The sequence below is a fragment of the Mesoplodon bidens genome (assembly GCF_964165515.1).
Source record: "Mesoplodon bidens genome assembly, chromosome: 2".
NCBI lineage: Eukaryota > Metazoa > Chordata > Mammalia > Artiodactyla > Ziphiidae > Mesoplodon > Mesoplodon bidens.
The window spans coordinates 158,133,264-158,150,768 of NC_138177.1; the positions used below are offsets into that span (position 1 = coordinate 158,133,264).

The window sequence follows — 17,505 nt, forward strand, 5'->3', positions numbered from 1 at the left end:
GACCAGAGATCGAACCTGAGCTCCCTGCAGTGGAAGCGTGGAGTCTTAACCAATGGACCACCAGGGAAGTCCCTTAAAACATTTTTAAAGCTTTGGTGCTTTAACGTGAAGATCTAGGTGATTTTTTAAATTACAATATGGGATACCAATTTCTCAAATTATTATAGTAGCTTCCTTTGTTACAAAAAATATAATGGTACAATTTTAGATGTGGTTAACATACGTCTGATGACTAGCTGGCCGTCTAGTCACATTACACACTCGATATTTTCGTTTCATCTGTCCACAGTGGGTCACCTCAACTTTAAGACCTGAAGTCAAAACAGTCAAAAGAGCAGTATTAATTAAAATCACAGTGACAAGAAAATACTCGAAGGTTGTCTTCAGAAAGGCATAGCATTGTACAGGACAAAACTTGCAAGGATATGGGAACAATTTCATCATGCACAGGCAAAAAAGCCTCAGCCAAGCAGAAAAAATTAGAACCCAGATGACTTAAGACTTGCAACCTACTTTGATGTATAACTTCATTCAATAAGTATCTATCAAGCATCAACTATGTTTTGGTGCTTATTCTTGGGTCTGGAGATAGCCCTAATGAAGCTTATGGTATAATGAGAAAAGACAGCTAACAACAGGTAAAGAAGCAAAGAAATTCTGAGAATAAATGAACTTGTGTTATTTTATTAAAATGGAAGTTTTCAAGTAAGTAAAAGTAACAGTTACTAAGTTCCTGACATGTGCCAGGTACTGTGCTACTGTATAAAGAAGCTTTATACACTTAGTTGCATTTAATTCTCACAACAATCTTACAAGATACACATTATCTTTATCTTAGACATGAATAAACTAAGGCTCACAGTGGTTAAATAACTTGCCCAAACTCCCAATGATAGAACTGGCAGGAATGGGATGGAAGCCCAGGTGTGTCTGACTGCAAGACTGTGCTCCTTGCACCATGCTGAGCTGCCTCTCCAAGACCACAGTAATGCAAATACCTACCTCTGATTTCTTTGGTAAACTTGACACGCTGGGAGTCTGTTAGAGGTTTGGTCTGTTCATTGATGTTCTGAATGTCTAAAACCTCACACATGAACTCAATGATAGGCTGAGCCCGGTAGAAAGCAGTTGCAGATACTAACAAACAGAGAAGGATACTTAGCTTCAGGGAGAGAGAAAAGACCAAAAAACCAGCCAAAAGAGTAAAGGGTAAAGAGAGTTCCATCTTACCATCAATATTCAGCATCATATTCCACATGGCAGGTCTCACAGACTGATGAAAGCCAAACCAAACCTCCCTGCCCCCTCCCAGAGGGTGGTAGTAACCTTCAGGAGGTGAGAAAAAGGAGCGACCCACTGGAGTGTACCTGAAGAAACAAGCGTTTGCATGTTTCACAGTAAAAACTTGAAAGAGTCTTTCATTTCACTCTCAATTTTATAAACTGAAACCAAGTTTGAACTATGACTTGTGCAGAAACCTTTCAATGTCTCCAATGCAACCTAGCAAAAAAAGTCTGACATTTGTGGCAAAGAATTCAAACTAACCTCATGGAGGGAAGGTGTCTTGTGATAACATCAAGTGCTTGAACTGAGTCATCTGGGACTTCATTCAAGTGCCCGGCCAAAGCTTCTAAAAGCAACTGAAGGCTCACAACTGATACCCACTGAACAGACACTTTAAAGGTCTGGTCTTTACCCTCACCTGGAAGGGTCACTTCCATATCAACCTAAGGAAAAATACATAAAATACATACACATACATATTTACAAAGGCTGAGACATCCCAGGAATATACATATAGTATAAGAATAAGGATGTTTAACACTTTCTATAATTGCAAAACACTGGAAACAACCTATGTTCTATCAGTAGGGGAATAATTTAATATTGAATATTATGTAATAGTTAAAAATAAGGTAGATGCTACAACATGGATGAACCTTGAAAACATTATGCTAAGTGAAATAAATAGCCAGAGATAAAATGACAAATACTATATACTTCCACTTATATGAGGTACCTAGAATAGTTAAATTCATAAATACAGAAAGTAGAATAGTGGTTACCAGGGATAGGGGAGGAGAAAATGGGGAGTTATTGTTTAATGGGCACAGAGTTTGAGTTTGGGATGATGAAAAGTTCTAGAGATGGCTAGTGGTCACAGTTGCGTAACAATGTGAATATATTTAATGCCACTAAACTGTACACTTAAAAACGGTTAAAATAGTAAATTTTATGTTATATATATTTTACCACAATAAAAAAATTGAATTAAAAAAATAAGCTAGATTTAAATGTACAGAAATGGAAAGATCTCCCAGACATATTGTTAAATGAAAAAATAAATCATAGAACAATATCAAACAAATAAGAATATATATAGGGACTTCCCTGGTGGTGCAGTGGTTAAGAATCCGCCTGCCAATGCAGGGGACACAGGTTCGAACCCTGGTCCGGGAAGATCCCACATGCCACGGAGCAACTAAGCCCATGCGCCACAACTACTGAGCCTGCACTCTAGAGCCCGCAAGCCACAACTACTGAGCCCGAGTGCCACAACTACTGAAGCCCACGTGCCTAGAGCCCATGCTCCGCAACAAGAGAAGCCACCACAATGAGAAGCCCGTACACCGAAACGAAGAGTAGCCCCCGCTTACTGCAACTAGAGAAAGCCCGCGCGCAGCCAAAAATATAAATAAATAAATTTATTAAAAAAAAAGAATATATATAAATGTGCATAAATAGCTAAGGCCAAAAAAATGTATGAAAGGTTATATACTGAACTATTATAGTAGTTTCCTCTGAAAGTGAAAATGGGATTGAGGGTACAGGCAGGTTGGGAGGCAGGAAACCATAGCATTTCTAGATTGTCTGAATAAGGTTATAATGAGTATATATTTAATGTATTGCTTTTAAAATTTTAAAACAAATGTCTTAAGTTATTGTGGTGTAAAAAGTATTTTCGGGCTTCCCTGGTGGCGCAGTGGTTAAGAATCCGCCTGCCAATGCAGGGGACATGGGTTCGAGCGCTGGTCCGGGAAGATCCCACATGCCGCAGAGCAACTAAGCCCGTGGGCCACAACTACTAGAGTCCACGCAACTAGAGCCCATGCTCCGCAACAAGAGAAGCCACCGCAATGAGAAGCCTGCGTACCACAACGAAAAGTAGCGCCCCCTCTCTGCAACTAGAGAAAGACCACAAGCAGCAAGGAAGACCCAATGCAGCCAAAAATAAATAAATAAATAATATTTTTTAAAAGAAAGTATTTTCATAAGTGGGTGTTATAAAATATTCTACAATTTATAAAAATTCCACTCTTCAGATTCAGGTGGCACTTTAACACTGTGAGAAATCTGGAATATATGTAAAGATGACATAATCAACCTAAATTCTAATGCTCAATTATTGGTTAACTAAGGGACAAGAGAATATGGACAGAATAACAAATCTATCATCAGCATGAGAAACAACTTTAAGCGTTGAATTGTGATTAGAAAGGGAAACACTGTTGGCCTATGTAATTACTACTAAATGACATAAGTCTAAGCGATATTTCTTGCTGTTAACACTTACCCTCTCCCGTCCAATTGGCAGTGGATGTGCTGTGTACATGTTTCTTTTGCCATCATAGCCAGGCTGCCGATCACCAAATACCTGCATCTTGAAGTGCCGCACCATTGTATCTACTACGTCCCTTAACAGTAATGGAGATAGTGTAGGTTAGCTCTGAGAAGCGGTGGTGAACAGTAAGGAAACTATCACCATACCTTAATCATCTAAACTCAGTTCAAAACTCCTTGGAAAAAGTAAGAGTTAAAGTTACAACTGACTCAAGTAATTAGAAAAATAGTTAACTAAAGAAAGGTAGGCAAGTGAACAAAAGCAATCATGAGATGACAACAAAAAGGAGGGAATAAAAGGAAAAAGAGAATAAACTTTATGGCAACCTCTCAAATTCTTGCTTTCCAAAATCCTCTCCTATGATAAATAGAGCCTTATAAGAATAACCTGTCTTAGGTATCTAAGTTTGGCATGTTCATAACTGAACAATGATAAGTGTGTTATCAAATAAGCATCCTTATTCAAGTATACTGGTTTTGGAAAAGAGAGTGAGCAGAATTCAGAAATCTGGGGATCAATAAATCTAAGATGCATCAAAATCAAAGGACTAAGTCAACCCCTTTGATAATGCTAGAAATTTATTATTCTTCATACTGTCTTGTTATATTCCAAACTGCTTCCAAGCAGTATAGGAAAGCGAATGTCGTAAAATATCCTCATTCTGTAAAGATTACCAATGTAGTTTCTTTCTGTTTAGAAAGAAAGCCTTTCTCTCAATAGAGCATGAATAGCTTTATTTAAATGTTTCTGCATATATGCCGGATCACACTGTATGCAGGCTCTGAAACAAATGCAGCTGTGGGGGAACCAGAGTCTACAGTTTAAGATGGACAGATCTGGGTCTGTGCGATTTTGGAATACTAGCATCAATGAAAAGTCAGGTGCTATGTCTTACCAACATTAGTGAGCCCCATGTAGGGGAACTGTACCTTAAAATACATCACAACTAGCTAAGGCATTAATATTACTACAAAGGAAATCTGTGGGAAAGTCGTATGTTTTCAAGCCAAATCATGCAACTGAAAAAAACTGATGGAGAAATATAGTCTCATACATTCCCAATTTTAAAAAGCTGACTTAAGAACAGTATATTGGGGGCTTCCCGGGGGCTTCCCGGGGGCTTCCCTGGTGGCGCAGTGGTTGAGAATCTGCCTGCCAATGCAGGGGACACGGGTTCGAGCCCTGGTCTGGGAAGATCCCACATGCCGCAGAGCAACTGGACCCGCGAGCCACAACTACTGAGCCTGCGTGTCTGGAGGCTGTGCTCCGCAACAAAAGAGGCCGTGACAGTGAGAGGCCCGCGCACCGCGATGAAGAGTGGCCCGCACTCGCTGCAACTAGAGAAAGCCCTCGCACAGAAACGAAGACCCAACACAGCCAAAAATAATAAATAAATAAAAATTTAATAAATAAATACAGGCTGTTGTTAACTGACAAGAGGCTTGTGCTTATTTATTAAAAAAAAAAAGAACAGTATATTTTCAGACTGGAAGGGTAATTTCTTATCTTACTTTCTTAAAATGTAACCATAAAGTTTTACAGTAAAAAACATATTTTCACCTCTATTCTCATTTAACCTTCAAAACAACCTTGTGAGACAAGCAGGGCAATAATTATTGTCCTCATATTAAAGAGAAAAAATTAAAATTCAGAATGGGCAAGTAAACTGCCCCTGGTCACACAATGATTAAGTGGCAGAGTTGTATGACGTTGGACAAGTTACTGAATCTCTCACATCTGTTTCTTCATTTGTAAAATTATGGTAATCATAACACCCACCAAAAAAGTTGTATTAAGTGAATAAACAGACACAGAATATTTAGAACAGTGCTTGTCATGCAAGAAGCCTACTACTTGCAGGACATTTGGTCCTGTCCAAAACATTCATAAGACATTTGGTCCATCCTAAAAGGTCCTTGATATTTGGTCATATTTGGTCCTGTCCAAAATGTCCATGGAGACATTTGGTCCACACCAAAAGGTCCTTGATATTCACTTCTGTCCAAAACAAAAATTTGGCATGGGTCAAATACGCTCATGGACGTTTTGAATAGGACCAAATTTCAGGGACCTTTTGACATAGACCAAATGTCTTATGGATGTTTTGGACAAGACTAAATGGCTGCTAACTAGCCTACTTACTGTGGTATGCTCAAGTATAACACTCCAGAAATCTTCCTCTCTCCTGAATCATCAAAATTTTCCACTCTACTGAATTACTGCCTTCAGCATGTAAATATGCTATAATTTCTTCATCTTAAAAAATATTGAAATTTCCTGATCCCACTTCCTCTTTGTCTGAACATTCCATTTCTCTGCTCCCCATTGCATCAAAATCCCTTGACAGAACTGTCTCTAACTGCTCTTCTTTCTCTCTTCAGTCTTCTCTAGTGAGGCTTTTCCTCCACCAAAGCTACTCTTATCAAGGTCCCCAGTGAGCTCCACATTGCGAAATTCAATGCTCCTCAAACATTAGACGATCAATTCTTTCAGCTTAAAACATCTTCTTGGGCTTCCCTGGTGGCGCAGTGGTTGAGAGTCTGCCTGCCAATGCAGGGGCCACGGGTTCGTGCCCCGGTCCGGGAAGATCCCATATGCCGCGGAGCGGCTGGGCCCGTGAGCCATGGCCGCTGAGCCTGTGCGTCCGGAGCCTGTGCTCCGAAACGGGAGAGGCCACAACAGTGAGAGGCCCGCGTACCGCAAAAAAACAAAAAAAACAAAAAAGGCAAAAAAAAAACATCTTCTTCCCTTGCCTCCTCACTCTGCCCTGGTTATCTCTCATCCCAGTGGCCTCTCCATGCCAGTCTCCTTGCTGATTCTTCCTCATCTCCCCATTTGTAAGTATTGAGTTACCTCAGGACTCAGTCTTGAAATCTTATTTTCTTTAACCACACTCACTTCCTACATGATCTCACCCAGTCTCATGGCTTTACCACCAATATGCTGATGACTTTCAAATGTTTGTCTCCAGCCTGGACCTTTCTGCTGAGTCCAACCTCATGTATCCAACTTCCTGCTCAACATCTTCACTGGGATGTCCAATAGACATCTCAATCCTAACATGGCCAAAAAACAGATCTCCTGATCTGTCAACCCTGTTGGCCTCTCCCATAGTTTTCCCCGTCCCGATAAATGGCAACTCCATCTTTCCATCCACTCAGGACAAAAACCCTGGAATCAATGATGATTCATTTCCTTCATACCTCCTGTTCAATCCATCAACAAATCTTGCTGACACTACCTTTAAAGTATTTGTAGTCTCTGACCAGTTTTTATCACTATCACTTTTACTACCCAAGTTCAAGCCACCATCATTTTTCACCTGAATCATTACACATGCCTCCTAATTGATTTCCCTGCTTTTCACCCTTACCTGCTAGGGTTCGTTTTCAACACAGCAGCCAAAATGATCCATTGAAAACCTAAGTTAGTCATATCAAATGTCTACTCAAAACCCATCTAATCAGAGTAAACACTAAAGTTCAATGACCGCCTACAAGACTCTGCATGATAGGGCCCTTTGGAGTTTCTCTATCACTCTCCCCCTCACTCACTCCAGCAATACAGGCTTTATCTGCTATTCCTTGAATATACCATGCAAGCTGCTGCCTCTGCCTGGGACTCTCGTCATGTAGATATCCCTCACCTCCTCTAGGTTTCTCCTCAAATGTCACTTTTCAGTGAGCTCTTCCCTAACTATACTATTAAAATATAACATATGTATGTGTCTGCCTGTACCCATATATATACACACACATGCATTCACACAAACATCTTACATAATATATATGTAACATATATACAAAATATATATGTATTTACAATATACATAAATACTATATATACTATATGTATGTGTGTGTGTGTGTGTGTGTGTGTGTGTATATATATATATATATATATATATATGTAAAATCAGTGGCCCATCCTCCATCCATATCTTCCATCCCTATCTTCCATCCCTGTTTTATTTTTCTTCACAGCAGTTATCATCAACTAACAAATAATATGTTTTGTTTGCTTATTCATTTATTTTTGGACTTTCCCCCCATTAGAATATAAGTTCCTCAAGGGTAGGAACTTTTGCCTGTTTGTTCATGTTGTATTCCCAGAACATAGAACAATACCTGATACACAACGAGCACCCAACAGAGTATATGTCAAATGGATCCATATTAGCCATTGCCACCGCTTCTGTTATTATTGATTTCAGTTATACAACAGCCAAACAGTTAAGAGCTTACATGAGATTGAACTATACCAGAAAGCCAAATAATTGATCTATAATGAGAAAAAAAGAACCAAGCCACAAAGACATACTTCACTTTACAGCAAAAGCATCCTTGGAAAGGCAAAAACTATAATATTAAGGACTGCCTGAATATCACAGCGTGAAAACAGAGAAAAGGAAAGTGGGTGATCTCAGCACGCTGTAAAAATTATATCTGCTATAGGGCTATATTCACTATTGGTAAATTCCTGTCATACAGACCACAATGCTTAAATCATCTTATCTAGACCCCTCTTGGATAATGCTAGAATTAAACAGAGCTTCTGAGTTTACGTTCTTCAGTACCCCAAGATGACTCTTCTGTCTTTACACTTATACTTTTCTCATGTCCAATACCAACACATGATAATAAAATTTGAATTTCGGGCTTCCCTGGTGGCGCAGTGGTTGAGAGTCTGCCTGCCGATGCAGGGGACACGGGTTCGTGCCCCGGTTCGGGAAGATCCCACATGCCGCGGAGCGGCTGGGCCCGTGAGCCATGGCCGCTGAGCCTGCACGTCCAGAGCCTGTGCTCCGCGACGGGAGAGGCCAGAACAGTGAGAGGCCCACGTACCGCAAAAAAAAAAAAAAAAAATTGAATTTCCACATAGTTCTATTTTCCATAGACACCAGTGGCTTCACCTATTTTTATAAATTTCTGCTACCTTTGGACAGTGAAAGAGTGAACTTTCTTCTTCATTCATTAAGTATTTACTGAACAATGATGTATCTTGCATTCTGCTAGAATCTGTGGAGGACAACCAAGTATGAGACAGCAAACCTGCTATCAAGAAACTTAACATCTTAAGAGAAAAAAAAAAAAGCCTACATGTTATAAGGGTTTAGAGAACAATACGATTCATGATAAACAAATTACATGTATTTAAATGTAGAAGAAGCCTACTCTTTCTAATCCTTACCTGTTGACTCTACGAGGCCGTTTTTCTGGTTTAATATCCACGTCATAGTGATACACATCTATTTTAGGAATCTGAACCTGAAAATGATTGGCTAACAGTCGAATTGGTTTTCCAACAGTTCCAAGGCCAGGACGACGAGGTGGCTGAAACAGGCTGGTTGGAGGCCCTGAAGAGAATGAAAGATATTTGATGTGTTATTTGTTTGTGAACGATAATATTCCCCTCATGATCATGATGATAATAGCTACAATTGGAAATTCCCTGGTGGTCCAGTGGTTAGGACTCTGCACTCTCACTACCAAGAACCCGGGTTCAATCCCTGGTCCAGGAACTAAATTCCCACAAGCCACGTGGCACAACCAAAACAAAACAAAAATAGCTACAATTATTGAGATCTTATTATTCACTGAACATACTCTGATATACAAAGATCAAAAGTTTTTTGACCTAAGACTCTCTAGATTTCTAAATATTTTGCCATGTTGCTATTATTCTGAATATGGGGTTTGTCAACATTAGACACAGTATGATGAACCCTCAGAGGCAACCTACTGTCTAAAACCTTTTATCAGCATCAGTAGAACTACAACTAGGCTTACAAAATTATATGCATTTTAAAATAAAACCATCTCGGACTTCCCTGGTGGCGTGGTGATTAAGAATCCGCCTGCCAATGCAGGGGACACGGGTTGGAGCCCTGGTCCGGGAAGATCCCACATGCAGTGGAGCAGCTAAGCCCGTGCACCACAACTGAGCCTGCACTCTAGGGCCCACATGCCACAACTACTGAAGCCCGCATGCCTAGAGCCCGTGCTCTGCAACAAGAGAAGCCATCTCAATAAGAAGCCTGCCCACTGCAATGAAGAGTAGCTCCCGCTCACCACAACTAGAGAAAGCCCGTGCGCAGCAATGAAGACTCAACGCAGCCAAAAATAAATAAATAAATTTGTTAAATAAATAAATAAATAAAACCATCTCTAAACTCTGGGGGTCATCACCAGTTCAGGCTGAAGATGATCCATTAATCCTCCATAAATTAGCCTGCATTATTATAGTTTGTACAGACTGTAGGAGATTAAACAGCAGCTATATTTATCAATTTAATTGCTAACTTACATAGTGAAACAACACCAAAAATGCTAGACTTTCTTGCTTATAACGTGAAATTTTAAAAATCTGGACAGTCTGGTATCTCCTGATCACAAGATCTAGTTCATTTCTTCAACAAACATTTATTCATTTATTATATGTCGAACATGTACTGTGGACTCAGGAAAAAGACAGAGCCTCTGCTTTCAAGGAACTTACAATCTAGACCAGTGGTTCTCAACCTGGGGTAGCTTTTGTTCCCCAGTAAACATTTGGCAAATGCCTGGAGACGTTTTGGGTTGTCACAAATTGGGGAGTGATACTGACATGTAGTGAGTAGGGGCCAGGGATACAGCTAAACATCCTACAATGCACAGGTCAGGCCCCCAAAACAAAGAAGTATTCAGTCCAAAGTATCAAACAGTACTGAGGCTGGGATTTCCCTGGTGGCACAGTGGTTAAGAATCTGCCTGCCAACGCCTGGGACATGGGTTTGATCCCTGGTCCGGGAAGATCCCACATGCCTTGGAGCAACTAAGCCCATGCGCCACAACTACTGAGCCCGCATGCCACAACTACTGAAGCCTGTGCGCCTAGAACCCATGTTTTGCCACAAGAGAAGCCACCGCAATAAGAAGCACGCGCACCGCAACGAAGAGTAGCCCCTGCTCGCCACAACTAGAGAAAGCCCTTGTGCAGCAATGAAGACCCAACGCAGCCCAAAATAAATAAATTTTAAAAAATGAAATTAAAAAAAAAAAGCAGTACTGAGGCTGAGAAACCTTGGTCTAGATACGGTAGTCATTCCAAATTATTCTATTGATGGTTCACAAGATATTCCATAAAAAAAAGGATTCCATAAGCTAAAGAAACTGCATATTCCCTCCCCTGCTTAAAATTCCAATGTATATTATCATGTTAAATTCTCTAAGAAGTCATGTAATAAATAAACTGTTAAACTTTAACTCATCATTTACCTAACTTGTTTTTCCCTAGAACACACCTCCACACACACACACTCTTTCTCTCTCTGTTTTTATTTATTTTTTTAGATTTTTTTTTGATGTGGGCCATTTTTTAAATATAAACTATTTTATTTTATTTATTTATTCGTGGCTGTGTTGGGTCTTCATTGCTGTGCACAGGCTTTCTCTAGTTGCAGCAGGCAGGGGCTACTCTTCGTTGTGGTACACAGGCTTCTCATTGCGGCGGCTTCTCTTGTTGCAGATCATGGGCTCTAGGTGCGCGGGCTTCAGTAGTTGTGGCTTGCGAGCTCTAGAGCGCAGGCTCAGTAGTTGTGGCGCATGGGCTTAGTTGCTCCGTGGCATGTGGGATCTTCCTCGACCAGGGCTCGAACCCGTGTCCCCTGCATTGGCAGGTGGATTCTTAACCACTGCGCCACCAGGGAAGCCCCTGACGTGGGCCACTTTTTAAGTCTTTATTGAATTTGTTACAATATTGCTTCTGTTTTATGTTTTGGTTTTTTGGCCGCTAGGCATGTGGGAGCTCCGACCAGGGATCAAACCCGCACGCCTTGCACTGGAAGGCGAAGTCTTAACCACTGGACCACCAGGGAAGTCCCTCTGTTTTTAAAATCAAACATCTATCAATACTCAGTAGATAAGGATTTAGGGAAACACAGCCTGGGAAATATCTGTCTACAGAAAATCTTACTCCTTTTTGATTATAATGTCAAATGGACACTGGCCTAAAAAATTAACATCTTTTCTGCTATGAATAGTGAGCTGTGTTTACAAAGGAAAGTTACAACAGGTTTTCTTGTTGCAATGGTATTTCACCAAGAACAAAGACAATTCACTAAGGAGAGAAAACTTTGAAGCAAGAAGCTGTTCTGGTCCAACATCACTTAGGAAAATCAAAGCAAACACTTTAATGAAATTTGTGTTGACAGATCACCACATACTAATTCTTAAAGTACTGAAAATCTTTTCACGTATTAAATTCACTGCTCCTTCTTCCCCTAAATTATACTCATCCTTCAAAACTCAGGTTGAGTGCAACCTCCTTGGAAAGCCTTTCCAGAATCTCCCAGGCTGGAGGATGCATCTTCTGTGTTCCCAAGAACTTCTGTATAAGGGAGCATTTAGGACAAGTACCTAGAAACAACTTGTTAAATTACTGTCTCCTTCACTAGACTGTAAACTCTTAGAAGAAATGGACTTCCAGTTCGTTGTTATCTCAATACCTAATTCAATGACGAGCACATTGTAGGAATTCAATAAATGTTGAACAGTACCAATAATCCCTGTAGCAGATCCAGGTAGAAACTAAACAGAAACCTAGTCATTTCTAAAACAAAAGAATTGACGATTATCTTTTCATTAAAACAAAAAAGCACTTAATTTATACTAAGAATATTATTATTCCTTGGAGTTGAGTTCCACTTCTGGTGAACAAGGGGATCTACTCTTGGTGTGATACAGCATTTATAAACAAGGTAAGAAATAGATAATAAATAATATCAGAGGTAGACAGGCATACTGAATTAACCCAATTAAATCACATTTAAAAAGTCAGCCCTGCATATTCCAAGATATGCTTAAGCAATCTTTGTATCGCAAATCCAGCTTTATGACAGAAATTTGCAAACAGAAATTTGGATCAAGTGACTTGCCCAAGGACGTATGACTAGACTAGGTCTCCTTACTCCCAGTTCAGGGCTATTTCTTCTCCAATTTACTTCACAATCCTAGGGCATCTATACCTCTCTAAAGTACTTAATGCCCTTTAAAGAGGCAGAGGCAGAAGAAATGAAGGAAAGGGATTAAGAAGTGGAGAAAAGCAGAGTGTGTGTCTTTTCCATGGCAAGAGAGAAAAGTTAGAAGGTGAGTGACCATTCCTTTTAAGAAGGTTAGAAGACTTATTTAGAAAGATATACTCTAAAATTGTTCATCCCCAAAGCTGGTTTCTTTGAATTTATCAAACGACTTATGAAGAAATAAATCACAGTGGCTAAGGCTGTGGAATCAAACTGCCTGAGTTTCAGTCCTGGTTTTACCACTCCCTAACTGCATGACCTAGGGCCAGTTTCTTAGCCAATCTGTGCATCAGTTTCCTTATCTATAAAATGGAGGAGGTATGATAATAATAGCATCCATCTCATAAGGCTACTGTGAGGATCTCATGAGACAATGTATATAAAAGGCTTAACACAGTGCCTCACAATGGTAAGCACTCGATACATGTTAGCTATTATGACTGAGCTTGCATAAATGTTATAGTTATTGCTCAAGGGTCTTCATGTGGAGAGCATCTTCAAAATTTAGTGACAAAGTCAGAGAATGACATCTTCCAAAAAGGTAACAAATATGACTCAACACAGATTAGATGAAGTCAGCTTAATAGGAGAGGAGGGGGCTTCCCTGGTGGCGCAGTGGTTGAGAATCTGCCTGCTAATGCAGGGGACACGGGTTCGAGCCCTGGTCTGGGAGGATCCCACATGCCGCGGAGCGACTGGGCCCGTGAGCCACAACTGCTGAGCCTGCGCGTCTGGAGCCTGTGCTCCGCAACGAGAGGCCGCCATAGTGAGAGGCCCGCGCACTGCGATGAAGAGTGGCCCCCGCTTGCCACAGCTGGAGAAAGCCCTCGCACAGAAACGAAGACCCAACACAGCAAAAATAAATAAATTAATTAATTAATAAACTCCTACCCCCAACATCTTCTTTAAAAAAAAAAAAAAAAAAGAAGAGGAGGGCGTTAGACTAGGAGTCAGGTGACCCAGACTCATCCTCACCACTCAGCCTTGAGACCTTGATAAAGTCACGTAAGCTCTCTGAACCTCTTTTCTCATCTGTAAAATGGGGATCATACCTGCCTTGCCTACCTCACAGAGAATTAAATGAGCTAACAGCTAAGAAAGCACTTTCCAAACTGTAAAGCACTGTCAAAATCAGTATTACTATTAATATAAGCAAAATAAATGGTAATATAATTAAATATATTTATTTCCAAGTTATTGTTGTCAGAAATCGAAATTGGGTGAGGGAGAGCACAGCAAGACTAAACATGCTTCAGTGATTGTTCAAGCCAGGAGGGAACAGAGCACTAGATCCATGCGCTTTAACAAAGAAGCAGAAAAGCTTCTCTAGGTTCTTAGCCTGGATGAAATATCCCACAAGACTATCAACTCCCTTTGCTCTAATTCCATGCTCAGCAAGCAGCTTCTTGTTATTCACTGGGTTTCCAAGGTACTGTGACACCAAAAAAGGAGCTTGCTAGACAGCAGGCGAGAAAATATTCCAGTCAACGGAAAAGATCTACGTGACATTGTGGCTTATTCATTAGTGTCTTATAAATGTGGTTAGTGAGAATTAATTTTCCTCAACCCTGGGTGAAATGATAAGTCCTGCAAAATCTAAAATCAAACCAAAAAGAGAGTCCCTGGGATGTTCCTAACACTGCCAGGTTGATCTTTTCCATGAAATTTGGTTTGTATACACAGTTACAAAGTCTCTTTCAATATCAGCTCATAAATGCAACAGTTGTTTCAATTATGACTTTCTAGCAGGGGAGGGAGGGAAGAAACATTTGTTGAGTATCTCCAATGCATTACTATCTACAACAAGAGTTCCCACATACATTACCTTATTTCATTCTCACAACAATCTTGCAGCACATACTTATTATTACCCTTATTTTATTGATGCGGAAATGAAAGTTCAAAGGAATTAAGTAATTTGCCCAAGGTTATACAACTATTAAATTACTAGATTGGATTTGAACAGAAGTCTGTTACATTCCTAAAGACCTGATCATGCCTTTAGCCGGGGGACATAGCTGAAGTAACCCTGTGTAATACACTGAGGTTTATCAAATAATATTAATGTGACAAAACCAATTTATTTTTAAAAGGCATATGAAATTTGACTACGAAGTCCTTTAAAAAATACTCTAAGGGGCTTCCCTGGTGGCGCAGTGGTTAAGAATCCGCCTGCCAATGCAGGGGACACGGGTTTGAGCCCTGGTACGGGAAGATCCTACATACCTCAGAGCAACTAAGCCCGTGCGCCACAACTACTGAGCCCGTGCTCTAGAGCCCGCGAGCCACAACTACTGAAGCCCGAGTGCCTAGAGCCCGTGCTCCGCAACAAGAGAAGCCACCGCAACAAGAAGCCCACGCACCACAACGAAGAGTAGCCCCTGCTCGTTGCAACTAGAGAAAGCCATGCACAGCAACGAAGAACCAAAGCAGCCAAAATAAATTAATTAAAAAGAACCCCAAAACTCTAGGGACTTCCTGGGCGGTCCAGTGGTTAAGACTTCGCCTTCCAGTGCAGGGGGTGGGGGGTTGGATCCCTGGTCCAGGAACTAAGATCCCACATGCCTCGTGGCCAAAAAAAACAAAACATAAAACAGAAGCAGTACTGTAATAAATTCAATAAAGACTTAAAAAAAATACTCTAAGCAGCAAATTAAAGTGGAGTTGAATCATTCAGCTATGTAAACAAATTTCAAGTAAACAAACTTGCAAAGTTTCCAAACTCAAATGGTAGACTGAGTTTTCTATGCACTAGAAAAATGAAATGCTCTACAACTAAGACTACTATGTAGATAAGGTATGATATTAAAGTTAATTCTAACACAGCCCCTAAACCCTGCCCTACTTATTTATCCAAGACATCAGAAACTTGTTGGGGTTCCAGGTGGGAGCAGCAGACTCCAATCTGAAGGGCATTTGTTACAACTTGGAATGGTTCTTCTTGTTTGGGCAGAGTCGGGGAGATAACCAGAGGCCATTCATAATACAGTTTCCAAAGCACTTTCTCCTTCATTTGATCCTCACAACTACTTCTAACCCAATTAGAAGATACTCAGAGTATTAAAGCCGGAGCTGCAGCCTCTGGCTGGTAACTCGCCTGTCACTGAGGAGCTACGACAGACCACTCTGGGTCTCTTGCACAGACTGACAGGTAGACAGAGGCAGAAGACCACATTCCTCGAGACTTCAGGGCCTTTGAGAAAGGGTGGACACTTTGCCCCTTGGCCTTCGGGGCTAATGAGAAGTGTTTAGGGGAAGTTCTCTTTCTTCCTTATCTGAGGGCTCTGGACTGTCTGTCAGTGCCAAGAAAAATAGGGGTGCGGCCTCAAGCCAATAATACCCCTGGTAGTAGATGGTGCAGTCCTTCCCAGTCCGGTCCGGTCAGGGCCAGGCCTCCGCTGCGCACCTGGCACAGATCGTGTCCCTTCTGAAGCCCAAACTGGCCTCGCCTCCACCCTGGAGCACAGACCACCTCCCTGAGGTTGGGTCAGGTCTCCCTGAGACCTGGGGACGCGGGTCACCTTCCTCCGTGACCTCGCTCCTTCCTTAGACCTCGAGAAATGGCTCAGCTCTCCAGGCTGGGGCGCGGAATCCGCCCCCGCCGAGGCCAGGGTCAGCTCCCTCTGCCTTGTGCAATGGGGTCCCCCTCCCCCAGGCCTAACGGCCCAACCCAGGTACGCACAAGCCGATGGGGGCCACGGGGAGCTGCCAGCCCGCCCGCCCGCCCACCCGTCCCCGGGTCCGGTCCTGGTCCCGGCCCGAGCGTCCTCCTCACCGGGTCCCAGCGCCTCCATGGCGGCGGCGGGGGCCGCCTCGCTGCGGTCCCCGGCGCCTCCCGCTCCGGGCCCCGCCGCCGCCGCCGCCGCCGCCGCCGCCGCCGCGTAACGCTTGATCTCCGGAATATTGGCGCTATGGGGGCGCCGCGGAGACGCGGGCGCTGAGCAAGGGGCAGCGGCGGCGCCCGGCCCGGGGACAGGGACCCGGCTCCCGCGGCTCTTCCGGCCTCAGCGACAACAAAAACAATCCCCGCTGCCGCCGCCAGCGGGAGCGGGAGCGGGAGCCAGCGCGCGCGCCCGTCGGGCGGGGAGAGGGCGCGGGGCGCGCGCAGCCAGGGGTCCCGGCTCACGGAGGGGGTGTGCGCAGCCCCGGAAGCCGGGTGCACCCGGCCCGGCGTGGGGCAGAGGGGGGATGGGGCGGGGGTGGGCGCGCGCGCCCTGAGGGGGCAGCGCCCAGAGGACGTGTCGGGGGCGCGCCCGCCCGCCCGCACTGTCCTGTAGCCCAGGGAGGCCTTCCCCGGCGAAGGGCTCTGGGGGGCCTACATGCTGTCCTCCCAGAGAATCCCAACACACAAGTGCCCGGAGAAAGATCGGGATTGCAGACCCCGCTGATCCAGACACAGCTCTCCACTTCCGCCCGTGGAAAGTGTCCTGAGATTCACGTCGGACACCTCTCCTCCTTCCTCCCACCTCAGACCACTTCTTTCTCCTCTGTCTCCTCTTTCTCCACTGTCCTGGGACTGAGAACACCGGGGTCACCACGGACGCAGCATTTTCCTTCCACTTCATCCAAGACTGTACACCCAGGTGCTCTTCCCAGCCCATGCAGCCGAAAGCACCACGGGAATGGACTATGATGAATGATGTGTTCTCTCGCTGTCTATGACTTCTGCTCAGCAAGTCACCAGTCACTTCAAAGAGAAAAGTTTTGCTTTCTTGGATGACTTCACTGGAGCAGCCAAGAGCCAAAGGAGCAACACCCCACTCCAGGGTGGTGCAGTCAGCCCAGTAGACCCAGCATCCCTGGGGCTTTCAGTTGGGACTTTGAG

At 43.0% G+C, this 17,505-nt stretch overlaps 2 protein-coding genes across 3 annotated transcripts in view; both read right to left on the reverse strand.

Annotated features, from left to right (window-relative positions):
- LOC308613333 (protein argonaute-4) overlaps positions 1-16,582 on the reverse strand; it is a 39,657-nt gene extending 23,075 nt beyond the window's left edge. The window contains exons 1-7 of one of the 2 annotated variants that reach the window (XM_081226654.1): positions 16,456-16,582; positions 8,813-8,978; positions 3,575-3,695; positions 1,546-1,727; positions 1,231-1,367; positions 1,003-1,137; positions 224-311 (exon numbers count right to left, since the gene is read on the reverse strand). In XM_081226654.1, the coding sequence (XP_081082780.1) occupies positions 224-311; positions 1,003-1,137; positions 1,231-1,367; positions 1,546-1,727; positions 3,575-3,695; positions 8,813-8,978; positions 16,456-16,474 (848 nt within the window). In that variant the 5' untranslated portion in view covers positions 16,475-16,582. Of the gene's footprint in view, positions 1-223; positions 312-1,002; positions 1,138-1,230; positions 1,368-1,545; positions 1,728-3,574; positions 3,696-8,812; positions 8,979-16,455 lie in introns of those variants that run through there. The other variant, XM_081226655.1, reaches the window with a different exon arrangement.
- On the reverse strand, positions 16,477-17,281 carry LOC308605357 (uncharacterized protein; the record flags this gene model as incomplete). The annotated part of the gene is made up of 2 exons (XM_081215282.1): positions 16,477-16,986; positions 17,147-17,281. Coding segments are annotated over 2 exons (645 nt in total), but the record flags the coding sequence as incomplete, so codon positions are not given.
- Between the last annotated feature and the right edge of the window lie 224 nt (positions 17,282-17,505).